Here is a 21,076-nt window from a genome sequence, read left to right on the forward strand (position 1 = left end):
TTGTGAGGGGTTGTCTACTAACAACTCTCAGCACCCTTAACAAATGACAGCTCCCAATATTATTTGGGGAGAGCATATACTATAATAGGGAGTGAATTTTGCAACAACAACAACAACAAAGTTCTCCAGTGGAGAATTTTCAGTTACCGGCCGCAAGGGTCTTTGGATGAAGCCATGATAAATTAAACTGGTACAGTGGTACCTCGGTTTTCGAACGTAATCCATTTGGGAAGACTGTTCGACTTCCAAAATGTTTGAAAACCGAGGCGCAAAGGGCGGTCTGCAATTTCAATGGGAAAAATGGGGGGGGGGGGCTCAGCGGAAACTGTTTGACTTCCGAAAAGCATTCAAAAAAGTGAAGCAATTACTTCTGGTTTTTCAGTGTTCAGAAACCGAAACGTTCAGCTTCCGAGATGCTCAAAAAACGAGGTACCACTGTATAAAAAATGTAAGATGTTCCACTCGGGAGGTCGCATGGAGACTTACACCAGTTTGTAATACAGTGGTACCTTGGTTCTCAAACGTCTTGGTTCTCAAACAATTTGGAACCCAAACACTGCAAACCCAGAAGTAAGTGTTCCGGTTTGCGAACTTTTTTCAGAAGCCGAACATGCAACGTTTTGAGTGTTATGCTTCCAATTTGAGTGCCACACTTCCATTTAGCATGTTATGCTGAGGTCTGTCTTTTCTTGCTATTCATTTTGCGTTTTTCTTGTTTTTGTGGCTCTTTTTGTACTGTTGTGGTGACTGTGGAACCCAGTTCAGCTATTGATTGATTGATTGATTGATTGATTGTGTGACTGCAGTATATTGTTTATTGCTTTCATTTAATGGACCAATGGTCTCGTTAGATAGTAAAATTCATGTTAAATTGCTGTTTTAGGGTTTGTTTTTAAAAGTCTGGAATGGATTAATCCATTTTGCATTACTTTCTATGGGAAAGAGCATCTTGGTTTTGCAATGCTTTGGTTTTGGAATGGACTAAGTTTGAGAACCAAGGTATTTGTGTTTATTTCCAAATGTATAGGTTGAGCGTAGGTGGGAGAACAGTATTAAATACCCCAGCAGGCACCCCAAATCCACTATTAGATCTTCACAGAGAACAGCCAACACGCTCCGAAATTGTTTCAGAGTCCTTACAGCCCAGCTCTTTCTTCCTTCAGTCTATCTTCATTAGGGTGACCCGCTGGGGAACATTTGAAGTCATGGTATATATATTTAGGACTCACCTTAAATTTTGTGATCTGTAGGCCCCTCAATTCTGATGATGCTTCTTGCTTGCTTGGATGGAAGATGAAGAGGCATGTGAAGTTGTGTGTACAGATACAAAGGTAAAGTTGACATTCATTGCTCACCCTGCTTTGACTTCTGGCACTGCCAACCTCTAGCGTGTGGCCCCTAGGAGGTTGCCGAGAAAGTTGTGCGGCCCTCAGACTCCCCACCTCTGTTCTATGCAGAAAACATGTGCTTTGCGGTGGGGTCTTCTCTGCCATGACAGCTCCCTCACCGCCCCTACAAGTGCTCTGAATGGTGTCATCCCAGTCCCAGATGAAGAAATTTCTTAAATTTATTTTTCTTTTTTGTCCCATTTGTTTCCTCTCTTCTTACCTTCCAGTTCCTTTCGAAAGCCTGCGGAACGCCTGCGAAGGTCTGGCCCAGCCGTTTTACCCTTAACACACCCATTGAGCCAGGCAAATATTTAGAGAGCTAATCGGAGATAAGGAAGCTCCTGGCAGCCTTCAAGGGCCCTCAGGGCAGTATTGGGCCTCCTCCAGTTTGGGCTGGGCTATATTTGCACCTAAGAAATTCCTAAGATGCCGTCCCTTTGCTTCTCGTCCCCTGCAGCAACTGGGGGGAGGTCAAGGCAGACTTCTCTGGGCTCTGTTTCTGGGGGTCTGAGACAGCGCTGAATAAAACCTTAGGGTTGCCAAATTTCAAAAAGTAAAAACCAGGACACCCCGAAAAATCGTGATTTTTTTCAAGTGGCAAAGCACTGCCTTTCAGAAATCCCACCGGATGTCAATTCTGCTTTTGAAATCCCAGTAATGTCCAGGGAAATCTGGATGTACGGCAGCCCTGCTGTCTCTTGGCAAGCCGATTTTGGACAGTGTTTGTTGTTGTTTTATTTTTTGTTTTCCTTTTGGGGGGCAATTGCATAATTGTTGCACATTACAGTGGTACCTCTGGATGCAAACGGGATCTTTTCTGGAGCCCCGTTCGCATCTTGCAGCGAACGCAACCCATGTCTGCTCGTGCACGGGTTGCGATTCGCCACTTCCGCGCATGCGTGTGACATCATTTTGAGCGTCTGCACATGCGCGAGCGGTGAAACCCGGAAGTAACACGCTCCATTACTTCCGGGTCGCCACGGAGCGCAACCCAAATATGCTTGACCTGAAGCTACTTCAACCCGAGGTATGACTGTATATGTTTTAATTTAAAAAAAACAAGCACTTGCCATTTCAGAAATCCCTAAACAGCACGCAGTAGGAACATAAGAAATTCCCTTATAGTGAGTGATGAGATTCCTGCATTACAGGGGGTTGGACTAGATGACCGTTGGGGTCCCTTCCAACTCTACAATTCTATGATTCTATGGTTCAGACCCATTGCTCCATTTTTTTTAAAAAAAACGTATTATTTATTAAAGATTTATTGTATTACAAAATTATGTGCAATGTCTCCTTTTTCAAGTTACATTGTCTACAGATCAGTTTCATTTGTTGAAACATTAGTGTTACATTAGAAAGAAAAGGGGGAAAGAGATGGAGGGGACCTGGCAAGTGTCTCTAGACATCCTCAAAGCTTTTGATTGCTTAGAGTGGAAATATCTATTAGCAGTACTAATTAACATGAAATTGGACCCCAACTTCCGACAAACCTCATTGCTCCATTTTGATCAGTCTTGTTTACACTGACTGGTAGCAGTTTTCCGAGGTTTCGGACAGAAATTTTCTCCCAGCCCTGCCTGGAGATGTTGGGTACATTGAACCTGCATTCTTCTGCATGCAAAGCACCAGACCCTCCACCACTGGAATCCTCCCAATATAATTACAGCAAAGATGCAAACAATAAACAATGAAGCATCAGTATAAAGGTAAAGGGGACCCCTGACCATTAGGTCCAGTCGTGGCCAACTCTGGGGTTGCAGCGCTCATCTCGCTTTATTGGCCAAGGGAGCCAGCGTACAGCTTCTGGGTCATGTGGCCAGCAGGACTAAGCCGCTTCTGGCAAACCAGAGCAGCACACGGAAACACCGCTTACCTTCCCCCCAGAGTGGTACCTATTTATCTACTTGCACTTTGACATGCTTTCGAATTGCTAGGTTGGCAGGAGCAGGGACCAAGCAATGGGAGCTCACTCCGTCGTGGGGATTGGAACCACCGACTTTCTGATTGGCAAGTCCTAGGCTCTGTGGTTTAATCCACAGTGCCACCTGTGTCCCATGAAGCATCAGTATAAAAAGACTTAAAAGCAAGGAAAGCAGACACCCGTGCATTCAATGCCCTCCCAGCACTGGTGTCACAGCAGCGTACCTGGGCAGGTAGGACAGTCAAGGTTCAGCAGGTGCATTGGGAGGAACACTGCCAGTGTCCCCATGCAGTCACTGATACCCTGCCCCACCTCACTCCACCCTAGTCCAGGTGAGCTGATGGTTCATCCCTCAAAGTTTCTTGCAGGAGTAGATGAAATAAAATGCTGCATCAGCAAAAAGGAGGACAGAAGAGACAGATTCTGCATAAAATTGACACATAGGTGAAGGTAAAGGAACCCCTGACCGTTAGGTCCAGTAGCGGATGACTCTGGGGTTGCGGCGCTCATCTTGCTTTACTGGCCAAGGGAGCCGGTATACAGCTTCCAGGTCACATGGCCAGCATGACTAAGCCGCTTCTGGCGAACCAGAGCAGCGCATGGAAATGCCATTTACCTTCCTAATGGAGTGGTACCTATTTATCTACTTGCACTTTGATGTGCTTTCGAACTGCTAGGTTGACAGGAGCTGGGACTGAACAATGGGAGCTCATCCCATTGCGGGGATTCAAACCGCTAACCTTCTGATCGGCAAGCCCTATTGGCACATGCGAATTTATTATTTAGAGGTGCACATTTGAAAACCGTTACTATAATTTAAACAGAAATGCAATCCTATTTTAACCCTAATAGGAATGCGATCTATCTCATTCTCATCACGTATGGTGTGGATATGGGAAAATAAAAAAAGTATTCTGGAATAGTGTTCATGAGCAACTGAAAAAGATGTTTAAAACATCATTTGAGGAAAAACCAGAGGCGTTCCTGTTAGGCATTGTATCAACAGACATCCCCAACAACAAGAAAAAAAGTGTTTTTTTATGCTACAGCTGCTGCCAGAATACTAATAGCCAAAAACTGGAAAGGGGACATTGTCCCACCAAATATGGATTATATGAATTTATAGAATTGGCTAGAATGACAGCAGCTATCAGATATCAATCAAATCAGAAACTAAGAAAAGAATGGGAATGCGTGGAAGAATATATGACAAAACATCGCTCTAAAACAAATTTACTGATATGCATTGACTAAATTTTGTTAAGCTAAGATATCGACAGACGTTTTGTTAAGCTAAGATATCGACAGATGGGGAAAATACAAACAATATACGCAACACAATACAATAAGAAATAAAAACAAAAGAAGCTGTAAAGTGGTGGAGGGAAGTCACAGGTGTAGGAATAAGGAAAATAATATATACATAGAGATTTACATATATAGTACAGTGGTACCTCAGGTTAAGAACTTAATTCGGTTTGGAGGTCCGTTCTTAACCTGAAACTGTTCTTAACCTGAAGCACCACTTTAGCTAAAAGGGCCTTCCGCTGCTGCTGTGCTGCCGCACGATTTCTGTTCTCATCCTGAAGCAAAGTTCTTAACCCGAGGTACTATTTCTGGGTTAGCGGAGTCTGTAACCTGAAGCATCTGTAACCTGAGGTACCATTGTATTGGAAACAATAATAATTTGGAATGTATTGCTAAGAATTTTAAAATGTGTAATTGAATGTAATAAAATTTTTAAAACCACCAAAAAAGAAAAGAAAACTGTTACTGTAATTTAAACAGAAATGCAGTCCTACTCTAACTGTAATAGGAATGTGATCTATCTCATTCTCATGGGGAAAACTGTGATCAGGTGACCTATGTACCTGCTCTGCTGGTATGTTGCGGGCGACTGGCAATTTCAAGACCCTTGCAAGCTAGACTTTAAGCCAGGCATGAACTGGACAACACTTCAAACAGATGACTGTCTTTCTTCTGCAAAGTAGGATTCATGGTCACCCTGGTTGGGAATGAGGAGTAATGGGTTAAGGCAAAAAGATGCCAAAAGCTTTTTCATGTGGGATGAGATTTTCTGGGGCACTCTTTTTTTTTTTTTTTAGCCATTCTCTATAAAGAAACCACTTAACAGAGATTTTAATACCCTCTCTCTTCACAATGGGCATTGCTATTCAGGTGAAAGGGAAAGGTCACAAGAGGCTCTGTACAAGGATAGAAGGGGAGATTTGTACAAGGTTTAGGGCTGTAACTGACCAAGTCCTCTTTGGAGTGGACTCACAGAAATTAGTAAACCTAATTTACTCAGGCCCACCAATCACAGTGGGTCTGCTCCTTGAGTAAGACTAGCATTGAATACAGTACTTTGTTGCTGCCGTTTTAATTGACAGGTAATAGAAATGATGGCCCCAACCGTATGGCCCCAACATATGTTCAATGTATTAATCCATATACAATCTAAAATAATCTGTTTGTATGTTGCCAGAGTTACATTTTCTATCTGTTGTATTAGCTTTCCAAAGAATCAATAAGCAAACTGGGAACACAGCTATCCTACAATGTTTGTGCGTCCTTCCAAGTTTTTTCGAAGCCGCAATCTGACCCCAAAATGTGTACAAAAAAAGTGCACATAGAGGAGAAATGTCCTCAAAAATGTGTATATTGGTGGGAGAAATGTATAAAAGTAATCATTGTAGGGAGAATTGCTTGCAAAAGCATCTGTACAGTGGTACCTCGGGTTACAGATGCTTCAGGTTACAGACTCCGCTAACCCAGAAATAGTACCTCGGATTAAGAACTTTGTTTCAGGATGAGAACAGAAATCGCACAGCAGCGGTGCGGTGGCAGTGGGAGGCCCCATTTAGCTAAATTGGTACCTCAGGTTAAGAACAGTTTCAGGTTATGAACGGACCTCCGGAACGAATTAAGTTCTTAGCCTGAGGTACCACTGTATTTGGCAAAACGCTGTACAAAACTACACACATTGGGAGAAACCCATGCGAATTTTCATGCAAGCACCTTCTTTTTTTAAAAGGAAAATTGCAAACTAATGCAGAAATGAGATAAAAACTGAAACACTGGGAAAATGAGAATCCAAAAAGGGGGAAATTGCTCATCTTCTGTAAAGGAATGAACTGGAGTTTGAGAATAACATTTGTGGATAATTTTCAAATATTGGGCAAGGGGGACTTATATTTACTTTGATGCTCATTTCTTCCCCCAGCAGCTCTGGGGGAAGAAATAAACAGCTGCAAAACTTGCTCCAGGAAGGGGATCTTGCGATGAGGATGGGGCAGTAGGGAGGAAACACCCAAAGATCAATGTGACTTTCCATTTGGAAGGAGGCACACTTATTGCAGGGATTATAAAAGCTGCTGTGGTTACCCTAATGCAGACAAGACCTGCGCTGCAGAGCCTCACAGAGGAAGGGGAGGCGGAGGTGAAGAATCACAGAAATGGCATGGGCTGTTATTGCACCTGCCCAACGCCGAAAGAATTCAGTGGCTCGTCCCTCTCGCTCGGGCCTGCCAGGCTCAGAGAACGGCCCCAACTTCCTGGACCTCAGACTGCAGCTTGGCAAGGGGTGAGTCTGCAAAGAGAGAGGTGTCAAGGCTGCAGCCATGCCCCAAATTTAGCTGGGTGCACCAGTGGACGGGGGCAAGGCATTCTGTGTACACAGAGCCAGGAGGAAGAGAAGCAGTTGTGTCTCAGCGGTAGTCCCAAACAGGGAATGTTTTGGACTACAACTCCCATCAGCCCTAGCCAGCATGGTCAATGGTAGAGGATGATGGGAGTTGTAGTCCAATATTGGAGGGCACCGTATTGGCTATGCCTATCTGCACAATAGATAGGGTGCCCAAGTGTTCTCTTTTATAGTCCTCTGTTTGAAGGGCTCTCATAGAACAATCCTCTTTTCTTTTTTTTTTTCTTTTTTTAAGGACTGCCAGTAACGCAGTAGTACAGTATCTATCTTGCTTACAGGTCCTACAGACCCTCCAAGTGTCCCTATTTTCCAGGGACGGTCCTGGATTTACAGAAACCATCCCGGTTTCTGATTTCATCCCAGAACATTCAACTTTTCCTTGGGTTGCCCCTGTTTTCATCAGAGAAATGCTGGGGGGTATGGAATAGGATGTTCCTATTTTCATCGGAGAAATGTTGGAGGGTATGTATTGAGTCCCCAGCATCTCCAGGTAGGGCCAAACTGAACAGGTTTACATTGCTTGCTGTTTTTCAAAGCCCCTAAATCAGGGGTCAGCAATGTGCGGCCCATGGGCCAGAAACGGCCCATAGAGGCCGTTTAACCAGCCCACAAGCCCCCCAGAACTGAGCCGCCTGCTTGGTGAGTCTCAGCATGCTGCGCTAAACTGGCGCAGCACGGCCCGGGGGCTCGCTTCCGCAGTGCCAGAAATTGCGTCTGCGCAGACGCTGGAAATCGCAATCCAGTGCGTGCAATCCAGTGTGATCCTGCCCACAAAGGAATCTCTGCGGGACCGATCTGGCCCAGTCAAGGTAAACCTTGCTGACTGCTGACCTAAATCCTGCAGAAACAACAACAACCCAAACAAGAAACTCAATGACATGATGAACATGCCATGCATCTTATTTGAACTCTGCAAGGAGTCATGGCTGAGTGGTAGAGCCAAGGCCCTGAATGCAGAAAGTCCCGGGTTCAAATCCTGGCATGTTCAGTTTTGAAAGTATCCGATAGCAGGTGATTGTGGGTGGGGGTTCTGCTTCAGACCTTGGAGAGCAGCTGACATACCCATTATCCAAGTACTATGCTAGATCAGGGCTAGGGGAGGAGCCTTAGAGAGTGGGGGGAAGGCAGGGACCCTCAATCCTTGCAACACCCGCGTTGGGGCAAGACCTACTGGGAAGAGTGACCACTAGGCCTGCACTGTTTTGTTTTCTTTCAATAAAGTGTTAACTTTGCTGGCACCGCTGTTTTTTCAATTGCTGCCCTACACCCGACTAAGGGTCCCATCATCAGGCACCCTTCAAAAGTGATGCCTGGTGCATGCAATATATCCTTGGGGATTATATCCAAGTGCAAAAAAAATCCACTGGTCGAAATAGTTCAAAGAGAAGTGTGGTCCAAAGTATCTTTGGCAACGAATCGCACGCCCTGCTTTCGGATGCCGGGAAGATCCACAGGAATCCATTTACAGTTACCTGGCGGAGCGCTGTTTGGGTCTTCCTTGACACTAAAAGCAATTAATGCTGTGTCCTTAATGTTATCTTGATGTAGCTTTCGCTGCACAACGGCGCTCGCTTGCCTTTATTTTATTATTCATGAGGAAACGTTTACAAGGGGGTTAGAAGTGCTAAATGCCTGAGGCAGGAATTTGTAATGTTTGCCTTGAATAGCACCCACAATCCCCAACCAGGAGATGTCAGGAGGTGTCAAGTCCACAGTAAGTCTTGAACCTGAAGCCATATTGGAGAAGCAGCCGAGCTTCAGCAAGCTCTGGAAGGAGCTACCAAGACTTGGAGGAGAGGGCTTTCAATGGCCTGGGCTCTGCCTCCACAGTCGGACGCAGCAATGCTTCTGAACACCAGTTGATTGAAACCCTGGGAGGGGAGAGGGGTCTTGTGTTCAAATCCTGCTTGTGGCTTCTTTTGTATAATGACGGCCATCCAGAGAAAGCTGGAAAACGTTCTTCAGGACTATATACCTATTATATAAGGTAAAGGTAAAGGACCCCTGGATCGTTAAAAGGTAAAGGCAAAGGGACCCCAATCGTTAGGTCCAGTCGTGGACGACTCTGGGGTTGTGGCACTCATCTCGCTTTACTGGCCGAGGGAGCCAGCAGTTGTCCGCAGACAGCTTCTGGGTCATGTGGCCAACATGACTAAGCCACTTCTGGTGCAACGGAACACCGTGACGGAAACCAGTGCACACAGAAACACCGTTTACCTTCCCACCACAGCAGTACCTATTTACCGCATTTTTTGCTCTATAAGACTCACTTTTTCCTTCCTAAAAAGTAAGGGGAAATGTGTGTGCGTCTTATGGAGCGAATGCAGGCTGCGCAGCTATCCCAGAAGCCAGAACAGCAAGAGGGATCACTGCTTTCGCTGCGCAGCGATCCCTCTTGTTCTGGCTTCTGAGATTCAGGATATTTTTTTCCTTGTTTTCCTCCTCCAAAAACTAGGTGCATCTTATGGTCTGGTGCGTCTTATAGAGCGAAAAAGACGGTATCTACTTGCACCTTTGGGCGTGCTTTTGAACTGCTATGTTGGCAGGAGCAGGAACCGAGCAATGGGAGCTCACCCCGTGGCAGGGATTTGAACCACCGACCTTCCAATTGGGAAGCCCAAGAGGCTCAGTGGTTTAGATCACAGCGCCACCCGCATCCCTTTAAGTCCAGTCAAAGGTGACTATGGGGTTGTGGCACTCGTCTTGCTTTTCAGGCCAAGGGAGCCCGCGTTTGTCCACAGACAGCTTTTCAGCTCATGTGGCCAGCATGAATAAACCGCTTCTGGCACAACGGGACACCATAATGGAAACCAGAGTTCACAGAAATGCTGTTTACCTTCCTGCCGCCACGGGACCTATTTACTGGCATGCTTTTGAACTGCTAGGTTGGCAGGAGCTGGGACAGAGCAATGGGAGCTCATCCCATCGCAGGGATTCGAACCACTGACCTTCTGATCAGCAAGCCCAAGAGGCTCAGTGGTTTAGACCACAGCGCTACCCATGTCCCAACTGATTATATGGAAGCTAACAACGGGACAAAGAAAATGGATTCGACGTGCTACCACCAAGAGACTGACATCGATCAACTGGAAGAATGAAGATAATAAATGCATTGACAATACGATAACACTTGCAAGTTATGAACGGACTGCTTATAGACGTAGACTTTGTTTGGTTAAATATGACAATATTTGGAATGAGTTTATACAAAATGTAGTAGGCTATTAATATTTACACATCAATATTATTAATAATATTTACATATTAATGGGAGCGGGTGGTGCTGTGGTCTAAACCACTGAGCCTCTTGGGCCTGCCAATTGGAAGGCTGACGGTTCGAATCCCCATGATGGAGTGAGCTTCCATTCCTCTGTCCCAGCTCCTGCTAACCTAGCAGTTTGAAAGCATGCCAGTGCAAGTAGATAAATAGGTACCACTGTGGCGGGAAGGTAAACGGCATTTCCATGCGCTCTGGCTTCCATCACAGTGTTCTGTTGTGCCAGAAGCGGTTTAATCCTGTTGGCCATATGACCCAGAAAGATGTCTGGGGATAAACGCCGGCTCCCTCGGCCTGAAGCAAGATGAGCTGCTGCACCCCATAGCCAAGTTTGACTGGAGTTAACCGTCCAGGGGGTCCTTTACCTTACATAAGTATTAGGATAATAATATCAAATGTATATAAATATGTATGGGTTAGGGTATTTTTAGCATATTGGGTATATGCACATATCGTTTCCTTCTACACATCTTTGTGTCTTCTTTCCTTTTTGCCTTTTTCTTTGCATCACTTTATTTCTTTAAAATGGAAACCTTTTCAAAAATTATATTAATACCAAAAAAAGAGTTTAAAACAGGCATCTGGTCAGCCATTGTGAGATCAGGGGGGCTGGATTAGATGGGCCATGCGCCTTATCCAGCAGCCTTTTCCTATGTTCTGACATCCTAGTTGGACCAGCAATGACTCTCTCCATTTCCCATGACAAGCCAGCTCAGTGTCAGATGAGCTAAGCACTGCAAAATTTGGGAACCATGATGCTTTCTTTCCATTGAAAGACTGTATACACAGTAACAGATTTATGGGCAGGCAAAAAAAAAACAACCCCAGGGCACTTAGGCATGTGGGGTGCACCTGCCATGAACTAATCCACCCAGCGATCTTCTCAACAGCTGAAATGAGTTTCACGTACAGTTTCTATGGCATGAGTGAATATAAAGTTACAGATCATAGCGTGACAGGGGTAGATCGTGCATGCAGATCGCACATCAAAGTCACGCAATGGGTTACCCCGCGGTATTGGGGAAAATATATATTTTAAAAGCTGAACAAACGGAACGGGCAGAAGACGCTCCTCACCTGGAGGGTGTCATGAACTGGTTGGACGCAGAGGAATGACTGGAGGCTCCATCTGGGGGAACCAGCAAGGAAAGAAGGCTCAGAGCCGAGGGAGAGGTGGTAGGACGATGATGAGTGGTCCAAAGGGAAGAGGAGGAGTTGGAAGCTGAGGAGGCAACAGGGTCTAGTGAGCAGGAGGAGTCTGTGGCAGAGAGCAGTCCAGAATCAGAGGCAGAAGCTGATATTGTGGCAGTGCTAGCCATCCCCTCCCCAGTGTGGTGTAGTGGTTAAGAGCGGTAGTCTCGTAATCTGGGGAACCAAGTTCACGTCTCCACTCCTCCACATGCAGCTGCTGGGTGACCTTGGGTCAGTCACACTTCTCTGAAGTCTCTCAGCCCCACTCACCTCACAGAGTGTTTGTTGTGGGGGAGGAAGGGAAAGGAGAATGTTAGCTGCTTTGAGACTCCTTAGGGTAGTGATAAAGTGGGATATCAGATCCAAACTCTTCTTCTCTTCTTCATACTCTTTAATAACACCGATAACTGGGAAACACTGGCCTGTGAGCGCTCCAATTGGAGAACAGCCTTTACCAAAGGTGTCGTGGACGTTGAAGATGCTCGAACTCAGGACGAAATGGAGAAATGGGCTAAGAGGAAGGCACACTTGGCAAACCCTCACCGTGATCAACTCCCATCCGGAAACCAATGTCCCCACTGTGAAAGGACGTGTGGATCCAGAATTGGCCTCCACAGTCGCTTATGGACTCATTTTTAAAACAGTGCTTATGGAAGACAATCTTACTCGGCTATGAGTGATTGCCAAAGAAGAAGAAGAAGAATATTCTTTAATACTAAGGCCATGTCTTTTGCACGAGGTTCTGGTGGGTAGATCTTGGCATTCTAGTAAAATCCAAGGTGGTTTGTGAGAGCCTGAAAACGGGCGGAGCCTTCCAGATGTTGGGGACTACAACTCCCACCAGCCCTAGGCAGAACAGTCAATGGGCAAAGATAATGGGAGTTGTGGTCCAAACTCCACGATGTTGGCTACCCCTGAGAAAGGCCTTTGGTATGGTCCAGCAGGGCTCTTCTTAGGACTGAGAACAGAGGTCAGCAACCTAAGGCCCATGGGCCAGAAGAGGCCCATGGAGGTCATTTGATCGGACCACGAGCCGCCCCCAAACCAAGCTGCCCACTCACACACTGCACTAAACGGGTGCAGTGCAGGGACTCACTTTCGTGGCACCAAAAATTGCGTCTGCACACATGCAGATGCCAAAAATCACAGGCGTTCACGCTCATGCATGCTCACCATCTAGCCCAGAGAGGGATCTCTGGGGGGCCGATCTGGTCCAGGCAAGATAAACCTTGCTGACCCCTGACTTAGAACATGAAGACTGCCTTTCTTGAGGTATGTTCCCATACATGGTGATGAAGGCACAGAATTTCATTTCCAATGACCCCTGGCCAATGGCCATGATGCCTGCGACTGAGGGGAGTCTAAAAATACCTGAATGGGCAAAAATTAGCCACCCTTGTTTTAGAGGGAGGACTTTTCCTTTTAGGGATCAAGAACTGAGAGGGTATCTGCGAAAAGGCTATGCATCAGAAGGAGAGAAAGAGGCGATCCGAAACATCTGAACTCACCAGGAGGGGAGAGCAAAGCTGTCTGGTCGAATTTGAGTTTGGGTGAGAAATCAAGCTCATCTTGATTGATGCCCTGTTCACAAACCCTCCACTGCTAATGGGGAAAATCAAGGATTCTGCACCGAACCTCTGGAAGACTCCACATTTCCTCCTGTCTCCATTTCCTCTTTTCTCTACTTGGAATCCCAAGATTATCAGGCCAAAAACATTCAACAGCAATTAATGCATTCCATTCCTCAAACAGAAGAGCTTGCAATGATACGCAAGCAAATTTCCTGGGAACAACTTGTGGTTAAGAGCAGGGAAATGTAGACATTTCCCTTTTGGGTCTGAAAGTCCCCCCCCCTTTTTTGGCCACCCAAAAAAAGGGTGGCCTGTGTCCTATCACACACACAACTGGAAGCTGAAGCAAATTCTTTCCCCACCCCCGAAGTTCTCTGGTGTGAATTTCGAAGTTGATTGTTCTCCAGATATTCCCCGGTTGCTCAAATATTTGCTGTCTGTATTTGCCAATATGTGGACATGTGATACGTGTCGCTGACTGCCTTGCTCCTATCGGCAGCAGCGCTGACCACAGTTTGAAACACAGAGAGCGCTACAGTAGTCTGAATGTAACCATTTCATGGGTCACCACAGCTTAGAGCAGCCTTTCTCAACCTTGGGTCCCCAGATGTTTTAGGCCTACATCTCCCATCATCCCTGACCACTGGTCCTGTGAACTAGGGATCATGGGAGTTGTAGGCCAGAAACATCTGGGGACCCAAGGTTGAGAACCACTGGCTTAGAGGGAAAGCACATGTACCTATTTACCATATTTTTCGCTCTATAAGACGCACCAGGACACAAGACGCACCCAGATTTTGGAGGAAGAAAACAAGAAAAAAAATATTCTGAATCTCAGAAGCCAGAACAGCAAGAGGGATCGCTGCGCAGTGAAAGCAGTGATCCTTCTTGCTGTTCTGGCTTCTGGGATAGCTGCGCAGCCTGCATTCACTCCATAAGACGCACACACATTTCCCCTTACTTTTCAGGAGGGAAAAAGTGAGTCTTATAGAGGAAAAAATACAGTATTTAACATATTTCTGTCTCGCTTTTCAGTGCGAGCCCTCACAAAGCTGCTTACAGTGGAAATGTTAAAACCCAAACAGCTGAGTGTTGGAAATGTAAAGAAGTAGAAAGCACATTTTACCGTATGTGGTGAAAGGAGCTATGGACTTTTGGGAGATGATTTATAATGAGTTGAAAAAGATATTTAAGGCAACTATCCCCCCCCCCCAACTAGAAGCTTCTTCTTTTACTAAAGATAACTGGAGCAGATATTCCCCCAAACCCAGATAAATCTATTTCTTTACACAACCACGGCAGCAGGAATATTATACGCACAATAATTGTATGATGAGGTGCTCCCTACTGAAGAAGAATGGCAGCTGAAATTGATAGACTATGTAGAACAGGCAAGTTTGATGTGCAAAATCAGAAATCAGAAAGAGACTGGTCTTAAAGAAGATTGGAAAATGTTTGCAGAATGCTTGAAAGCTCCATGTAAAAATGTTAGAATGCAAATAGCATTTGAGTAAGAACAGCAGTGGGGGGTGAACTTTTTATTTTTTATGTGAGATAAGGTGAAGGTATAGAGTAACGATAATATGTAGCATGAATTGAAATTTTGAGGGAAACACGGAGGGATGGAGGGGAAGTTGTAGGTGGAATGACTGATTGCTAAATTTGAAATGTTGTTGAATTGTTTGTTTGTTGGAAATTTACAAATAAAATTATAAAAAACAAAACAATTGAACGAGCATACAATAAAAGCAGCAGGTTATAAACGTAACTTCACAAATCAGAATGAAAGCTCAATAAAAAATGGCAGCCAGTGTTCTCTAACCTTCCCACAAACTTGGTGCAAACAAACCAGTATGAATGCTTAGTAAACATACAACATCTTGGAGCCAACCTGCAGAGTTTACGCAAATAAACCAGAACAAATGCTCAGTTAGAAGGTCACCTGGAAGTAGCTTATATGTCATAATGATGAATCAGCTAAGGGGTGTGGTTTTGAAACTATGAAATCTATGAATTCGGAAGAATACATGTGCGCACACAGAGAGCACTTTGAAATACAAACATCCGAAGTGGAAAGCCATCTTAGGGAGGACCAAACAGCATAGCTAGATTTATATATATATACACACACATTTTAAAATCTACAGGTTAGAATCACAGATTTGTAGAGTTGGAAGCCACCCTGAGAATCATCTAGTCCAGGAATATGCAGCTGTCCCATACGGGGTTCGAACCTGCAACCGTGGCGTTATCAGCACCATGCTCAAACCATCTGAGCTATTCTGAGATGTGGATGCCACATTTGAAAGCTGTGAACCTGAGGGAGGAACCAGCCTCTCTCTCACTTTAAGTTGTATGTAATTCCAGTGCAGTTTACTTGACTCCGGGAGGGCTGGCTCAGCAGGGATCAGTCCCGGAACTTCAAAACTAGAGAGCAAGTGAGGTGGAGTGGCTAGGATGTTGAACTTAGACCAGGGAGAGACAGTTACCAAGCTCTGTTTTGCAACAAAGCTCACTGGGTGATTTTGGACCACTTTATTGCCTCCAACCCTATAGGGTTGTTGTGACAGTGGACTTGGGGCAGGCAGAGAGTGAGATGAGCATCTTGGCCCAGGAACAGGATAGCAATGCAATAACAAAACAGACAAACCTCGCAGCACCAATGGTAGGGCTTGCCCAGGGCTGACTGAGGGAAATGCAAGGGACATCTGGTAAAATATTTTGATCCAGTGATGGTTCTGAGTCAGGCAAACTTCTGCTTCCTTTAGATAAGCCCAGCGGTTTACCCAGGAAAGCCGGCAAGTGCGCCAGAACCGGCTCTTGTTATTTCTCGCGCGGCGTCATAATAAAAACAAGGGCCCCTGAGCGCGTGCAGAGTGCACCCCCTTGCCCGCTGACTGAACGCAGCGCGCCCCAATACACCTGTGATCACGGAGAGATGCGCTTCGAGGGGAAAGCGTGCGCCTGGAAACCTCCAGGCAAATCTGGGTCTTTGTACCTTTAAGGTACTTTTTTTTTATAAAAGAAAAAGAAAATACTAGCAAGAATGAAATCAGTTCCCCGGCCTTTTATCTGCCCTCGTCTTTGTTTGCGCGCTGGGCAGGTGTCCAACCTGTCCGGGGCCCCTTTAAGAACCAAGCGCTTGTCACTCCTGCTCGCTCCGACTGTTTCTTTTTCCCCCGGAAGAAAAGTGTAGCCAGAGCGGCTGCTCAGGCTCTGTGCAAGGTGGGGAGGGAGGTAACCAAGCAAGCACGCGCGCGCCTCGCTTGCGCGATACCAGCCACAGAACCGGCTCCATCCGAGCCTTTTGCGCGTAGGGAAGAACCGGGTGGAGAGGAAGGAATCCCCCATCGCTAAGCAGGGAGGCTGCTGCTGCTACAATCTGCAACATTCACAAAGGAGGTTGGAGAGGGGAGGAGGGCAAAACTCCAGGAACTGAAAGCAACAACAACAGCAAGCCGGGTCCCCCCCCCAGCCCCCAGCAACCCGCAAACTCCTTTGCAGAAAGGCGCAGCGGACTCCTGGGAAGCAAAAAAAAAAAAAAAAAAAAAAGGAGGAGAAAGAAATCGGCGAAACACGACATGGGCGCTAGCCAGTTCCACCTTTGCAGACCCGCAGGACGCAAGAGCCAGCTTGGGAGGCAGAAAGCGCTCCTGCTGGCATGCGCCCTGTGGATTTCCCTCTGCGCCCCGAGATGCGCGGCTTTCAACCTGGACACGAAATTTCTGGTCCACAAGAAAGGAAAGACCCCGGACAGCTACTTCGGACTCTCCGTGGCTCTGCACCATCACATGGACGGGCAACGATACCTGTAAGTGAAACAGCGTTGGGACGGGGAGCGCGCAGTGTTTGGTATGGTGAGAGGCGCCCTTTTCTCCGGAGCCTCCCACTCTCTTTCTGAACTTGCGGTTCAGACTGGAGGCATAAAATCCGCTGCAGTAGTTAAGAGGGGAGCAGGAATTCGAATCACACAGAACTGTCCTGCAAGCAGGGACCTGAGATTTATAGAGTTGTCCGATATTTAAGCTGACATCCCTTTTTGTTCCTCCCTCAGGAAGCCCCATCTGAACTCTGCGGGACTTACTTTTGAGTAGACCTATCTAGGGTGTTATACTGAGAGGCATGCTCTTTTCTTTCTGCGCATTTTTGCCTAGAACAACAGGTTGGCAAAGCCCCCATTTCTGTGCTCATTCCCCCTCCTTGCCGCCAACAAAGTTTGGCAGTTCCCCAATCTGCTTTTAATTAAATGTCATATTCTTGGTTCCTTCTCTTGGGAATGGAGATCTAGCATATTTTTGTGGTCTCTGGTTAGCAAAAGGGACTCTTATAATAAGTGTCTGTGAACTAATGGAGAAGTTACTTGCATCCACCCCCACCCAAGCGTGCTGCAATTCACATCTGTTTGTGCCATTCAGCTTGTCAGCTTTTTGGATTTAGCTGGAATTCATCTGTTCCTGAACTCGATGCCTGTTTGCGTGTGTGTTCGAGAGCAATTTATGTCTTATTGTGTTGGGGTTGTACCACATGTGGCCTGGTGTGTCTAACATCAATTGTCCCTTTCCTTCCGAAGCGAAATGTTGATTGAAACCAGGGAAGTGACTGCAAATGTGATGGTTAATGCTGTTTGCTGACAGAAAATATATTCAGGGTCACTGAATATTGGTGGCCACCGGTAACACAAGACCAGCAGTTGCCAAAGTGTTGCTTGTGGGTGCCTATGAAGGTTTTCCCTGGTTGCCCGAAGGGTTTTTTCCACACAAATTAGGCTTGTAAGAAGCATTCCATGGTAGCCAATATCATGGGTTGCAGAGTGTGCTTGCTTGTGGTTTGCAGGTATGTCCACAGACCCAGAAAGATGGCAACTCCTGCAGTTAAATTCAAGTCTACCCAGTGGCACATTGCAACCTAATCAGAAAATGCAGTGTTAGAAACTCAGGTATATGAGCCAGGCTCCAAATAGCTTCTTAAACCAAGGTTACAGCTGCCAGAACAAAAAGTCTAGTTTGGGGGTAAGACAGCTCTAAAGTCTTATGATGGACTGTGATGGTGACTGACGGTGATGGATTCTTATGACTGACGGTGATGGATTCTCAGTTAAACATCTGGCTAGTTCAGATGACCACCTTGAGCTAGGTTAAGAGCTCTGAGAACTTAGGGAAGAAAAGTCACTTTATCCAGGGACAGTTCACATGGACAGTGGTACTTCAGGTTAAGTACTTAATTCGTTCCGGAGGTCCGTTCCTAACCTGAAACTGTTCTTAACCTGAAGCACCACTTTAGCTAATGGGGCCTCCTGCTGCCGCCGTGCTGCTGGAGCACAATTTTTGTTCTCATCGTGAAGCAAAGTTCTTAATCCGAGGTACTATTTCTGGGTTAGCGGAGTCTGTAACCTGAAGCGTATGTAACCTGAAGCGTATGTAACCTGAAGCGTATGTAACCTGTATATCTGCTCCAAACTCTTTTTCTTCATGATGACTTCTGCCACTCAGGCTGCACAGAAAACGCATTTTGGTTCCAAAAATTCATTCTGATTCTGCAGATAATATATAACTGATAGAATTCTACAGGATGGGGGCATGGGTGTGCAAAGCAGTCGAGATTCAATGATCCTCAGGCATGCAAATTCCAGATGGTGGAGATGATATTTTATGTGAATCACCCTGAGACCTTCGGGTATAGGGAGGTATATATAAATTAAATAAATAAATGATAAAAATGTCAGGTGCCATCCTGGCACCCAGACATCTTCGTTTGGTCGCAAGTGGTCAAAAGCCAGGTGCAAAATGCTCCTGGCGCCTGGCTAATTTCGAACACCGACAGCATGTCGAGATACCTTACTGGGGAATAGTGCAACTTTACTGCAACATACCCCTGAGCAGAATAAAAGCGGCAAATCAGAACTTAAAGGTAAAGCTAAAGGGACCCCTGACCATTAGGTCAAGTCGTGACCGACTCTGGCGTTGCAACGCTCATCTCGCTTTATTGGCCAAGGGAGCCGGCGAACAGCTTCCGGGTCATATGGCCAGCATGACTAAGCCGCTTCTGGTGAACCAGAGCAGCGCACGGAAACACCGTTTACCTTCCCACCGGAGCGGTACCTATTTATCTACTTGTACTTTGATGTGCTTTTGAACTGCTAGGTTGGCAGGAGCAGGGACTGAGCAATGGGAGCTCACCCCATCGTGGGGATCCGAACTGCCGACCTTCTGATCGGCAAGTCCTAGGCTCTGTGGTTTAACCCACAGCGCCACACTTAGGGACAAATCCTTACCATCCCAAACCTGCTTAATTCAGAGCAGTGCAGTTTTGTCTGGGATATACATGTGAGGGCGAGGCTCCCTTAGTACTCATATGTGCCCTGGATGAGGCTCACTTCCTTTGCCAGTGGCAGCAGATAACAGGTGCCAACCAAACCAATGCAACATGCAGGTCACTCTGTTGGTTCACGAGAAGCCTTTTGAAACCTTATCCAGCAAGGATGCAGCACTAAATATTTAGTATGTATACCATACCTTCTTCTTTTTTAATGGCATCAAATGGTTGCTGGAATGCTTTTATTTCTTCTAAGGAATTTATATCCCCCTCAGTATTTATTTAAGTAAAAAGAAATCCAAGTAACTTCATTTTTTTAATTTAAAAAAATCCCTAAAATATTTAATGCTATTATTTCCAGTTATATGCCATTTTTTTCCTATGTAAATTTGCACAAACGCAACAGTACCTCTGCTCAGAGAACTGCCCTGGTTGCCCATTTGCAATTGGGACCAATTAAAGGTGTTACAACAACAACAACAAATTATTATTATTATTATTATTATTATTATTATTATTATTATTAGTATTATTAGTATTATTAGTATTATTATTAGTGCCCTGCCCATTTGGCTGGGTTTCCCCAGCCACTCGGGGCAGCTCCCAACAGAATATTAAAAACACAATAAAACATCAAACATTAAACTTCCCTAAACAGGGCTGCCTTCAGATGTCTTCTAAAAGTCAGATAGTTGTTTATTTCCTTGACATCTGATGGAAGGGCATTCCACAGGGCGGGCGCCACCACCGAGAAGGCCCTCTGCCTGGTTCCCTGTAATCTCACTTCTTGCAGCAAGGGAACTGCCAGAAGGCCCTCGGAGCTGGACCTCAGTGTCTGGGCTGAATGATGGGGGTGGAGACACTCCTTAAAGCCCTTAACAGCTTGGGACCAATTTACTTGTGAGATCGCTTTACCCCATATAGGCCCATACGACCGCTTCAGTCTGCAGAACTGGCAGTGTTACAGGTACCACATAATACTGATTCTGAACTTCTTGTTGGCACCCATCTAAATAAATCCATACACATTGGAACTCCCTGCCTCTTAACATCAGCCAGTCACCTTCGCTGCTCTTTTCAACACCTGCTTAAAATATTTTTTTTCTAGGCAAGCCTACCCAGACAGGCAGAAATAATAATAATAATAATAATAATAATAATAATAATAATAATAGTAATTATTGTTATTATTATTATTATTATTATTATTATTATTATTATTATTATTATTATTAATACCCCGCCCATCTGGCTGGGCTTCCCCAGCCACTCTGGGCGGCTTCCAAAAAATATATTAAAATACTGTAATACATCAAACATTAAAAGCTTCCCTAAACAGGGCTGCCTTCAGATGTCTTCTAAAAGTCTGGTAGTTGTTGTTCCCTTTGACATCTGGTGGGAGGGCGTTGCCACTGCTGAGAAGGCCCTCTGCCTGGTTTCCTTTAACTTGGTTTCTCACATTGAGGGAACCGCCAGAAGGCCCTCCTTGGAGCTGGACCTCAGTGGAGGTGGAGATGCTCCTTCAGGTATACTTGACCAAGGCGGTTTAGGGCTTTAAAGGTCAGCACCAACACTTTGAATTCTGCTCAGAAACGTACTGGGAGCCAATGTAGGTCTTTCAAGACCAGTGTTATATGGTGAAATCACCATTGAAACATCTCAGTCGATACCAGCTGGTTAAAATATATGTGCTCCACCAGGAATCTGGTG

At 45.6% G+C, this 21,076-nt stretch overlaps 2 protein-coding genes across 4 annotated transcripts in view; both read left to right on the plus strand.

The window, feature by feature from the left end:
• Positions 1-21,076, plus strand: part of PDK2 (pyruvate dehydrogenase kinase 2) — a 266,084-nt gene that overhangs the window by 130,360 nt on the left and 114,648 nt on the right. The window lies entirely within an intron of this gene.
• ITGA3 (integrin subunit alpha 3) overlaps positions 16,247-21,076 on the plus strand; it is an 85,150-nt gene continuing 80,320 nt past the window's right edge. The window contains exon 1 of one of the 2 annotated variants that reach the window (XR_014212738.1): positions 16,247-16,865. Coding sequence is in view for 1 of the 2 variants with exons in the window: in XM_082194318.1 (XP_082050444.1) it covers positions 16,636-16,865 (230 nt within the window). In the remaining variant the exon portion in view is untranslated. The remainder of the gene's footprint in view (positions 16,866-21,076) is intronic. The other variant, XM_082194318.1, reaches the window with a different exon arrangement.

This window comes from Podarcis vaucheri (assembly GCF_965113315.1).
Source record: "Podarcis vaucheri genome assembly, chromosome: 13".
Classification (NCBI taxonomy): domain Eukaryota; kingdom Metazoa; phylum Chordata; class Lepidosauria; order Squamata; family Lacertidae; genus Podarcis; species Podarcis vaucheri.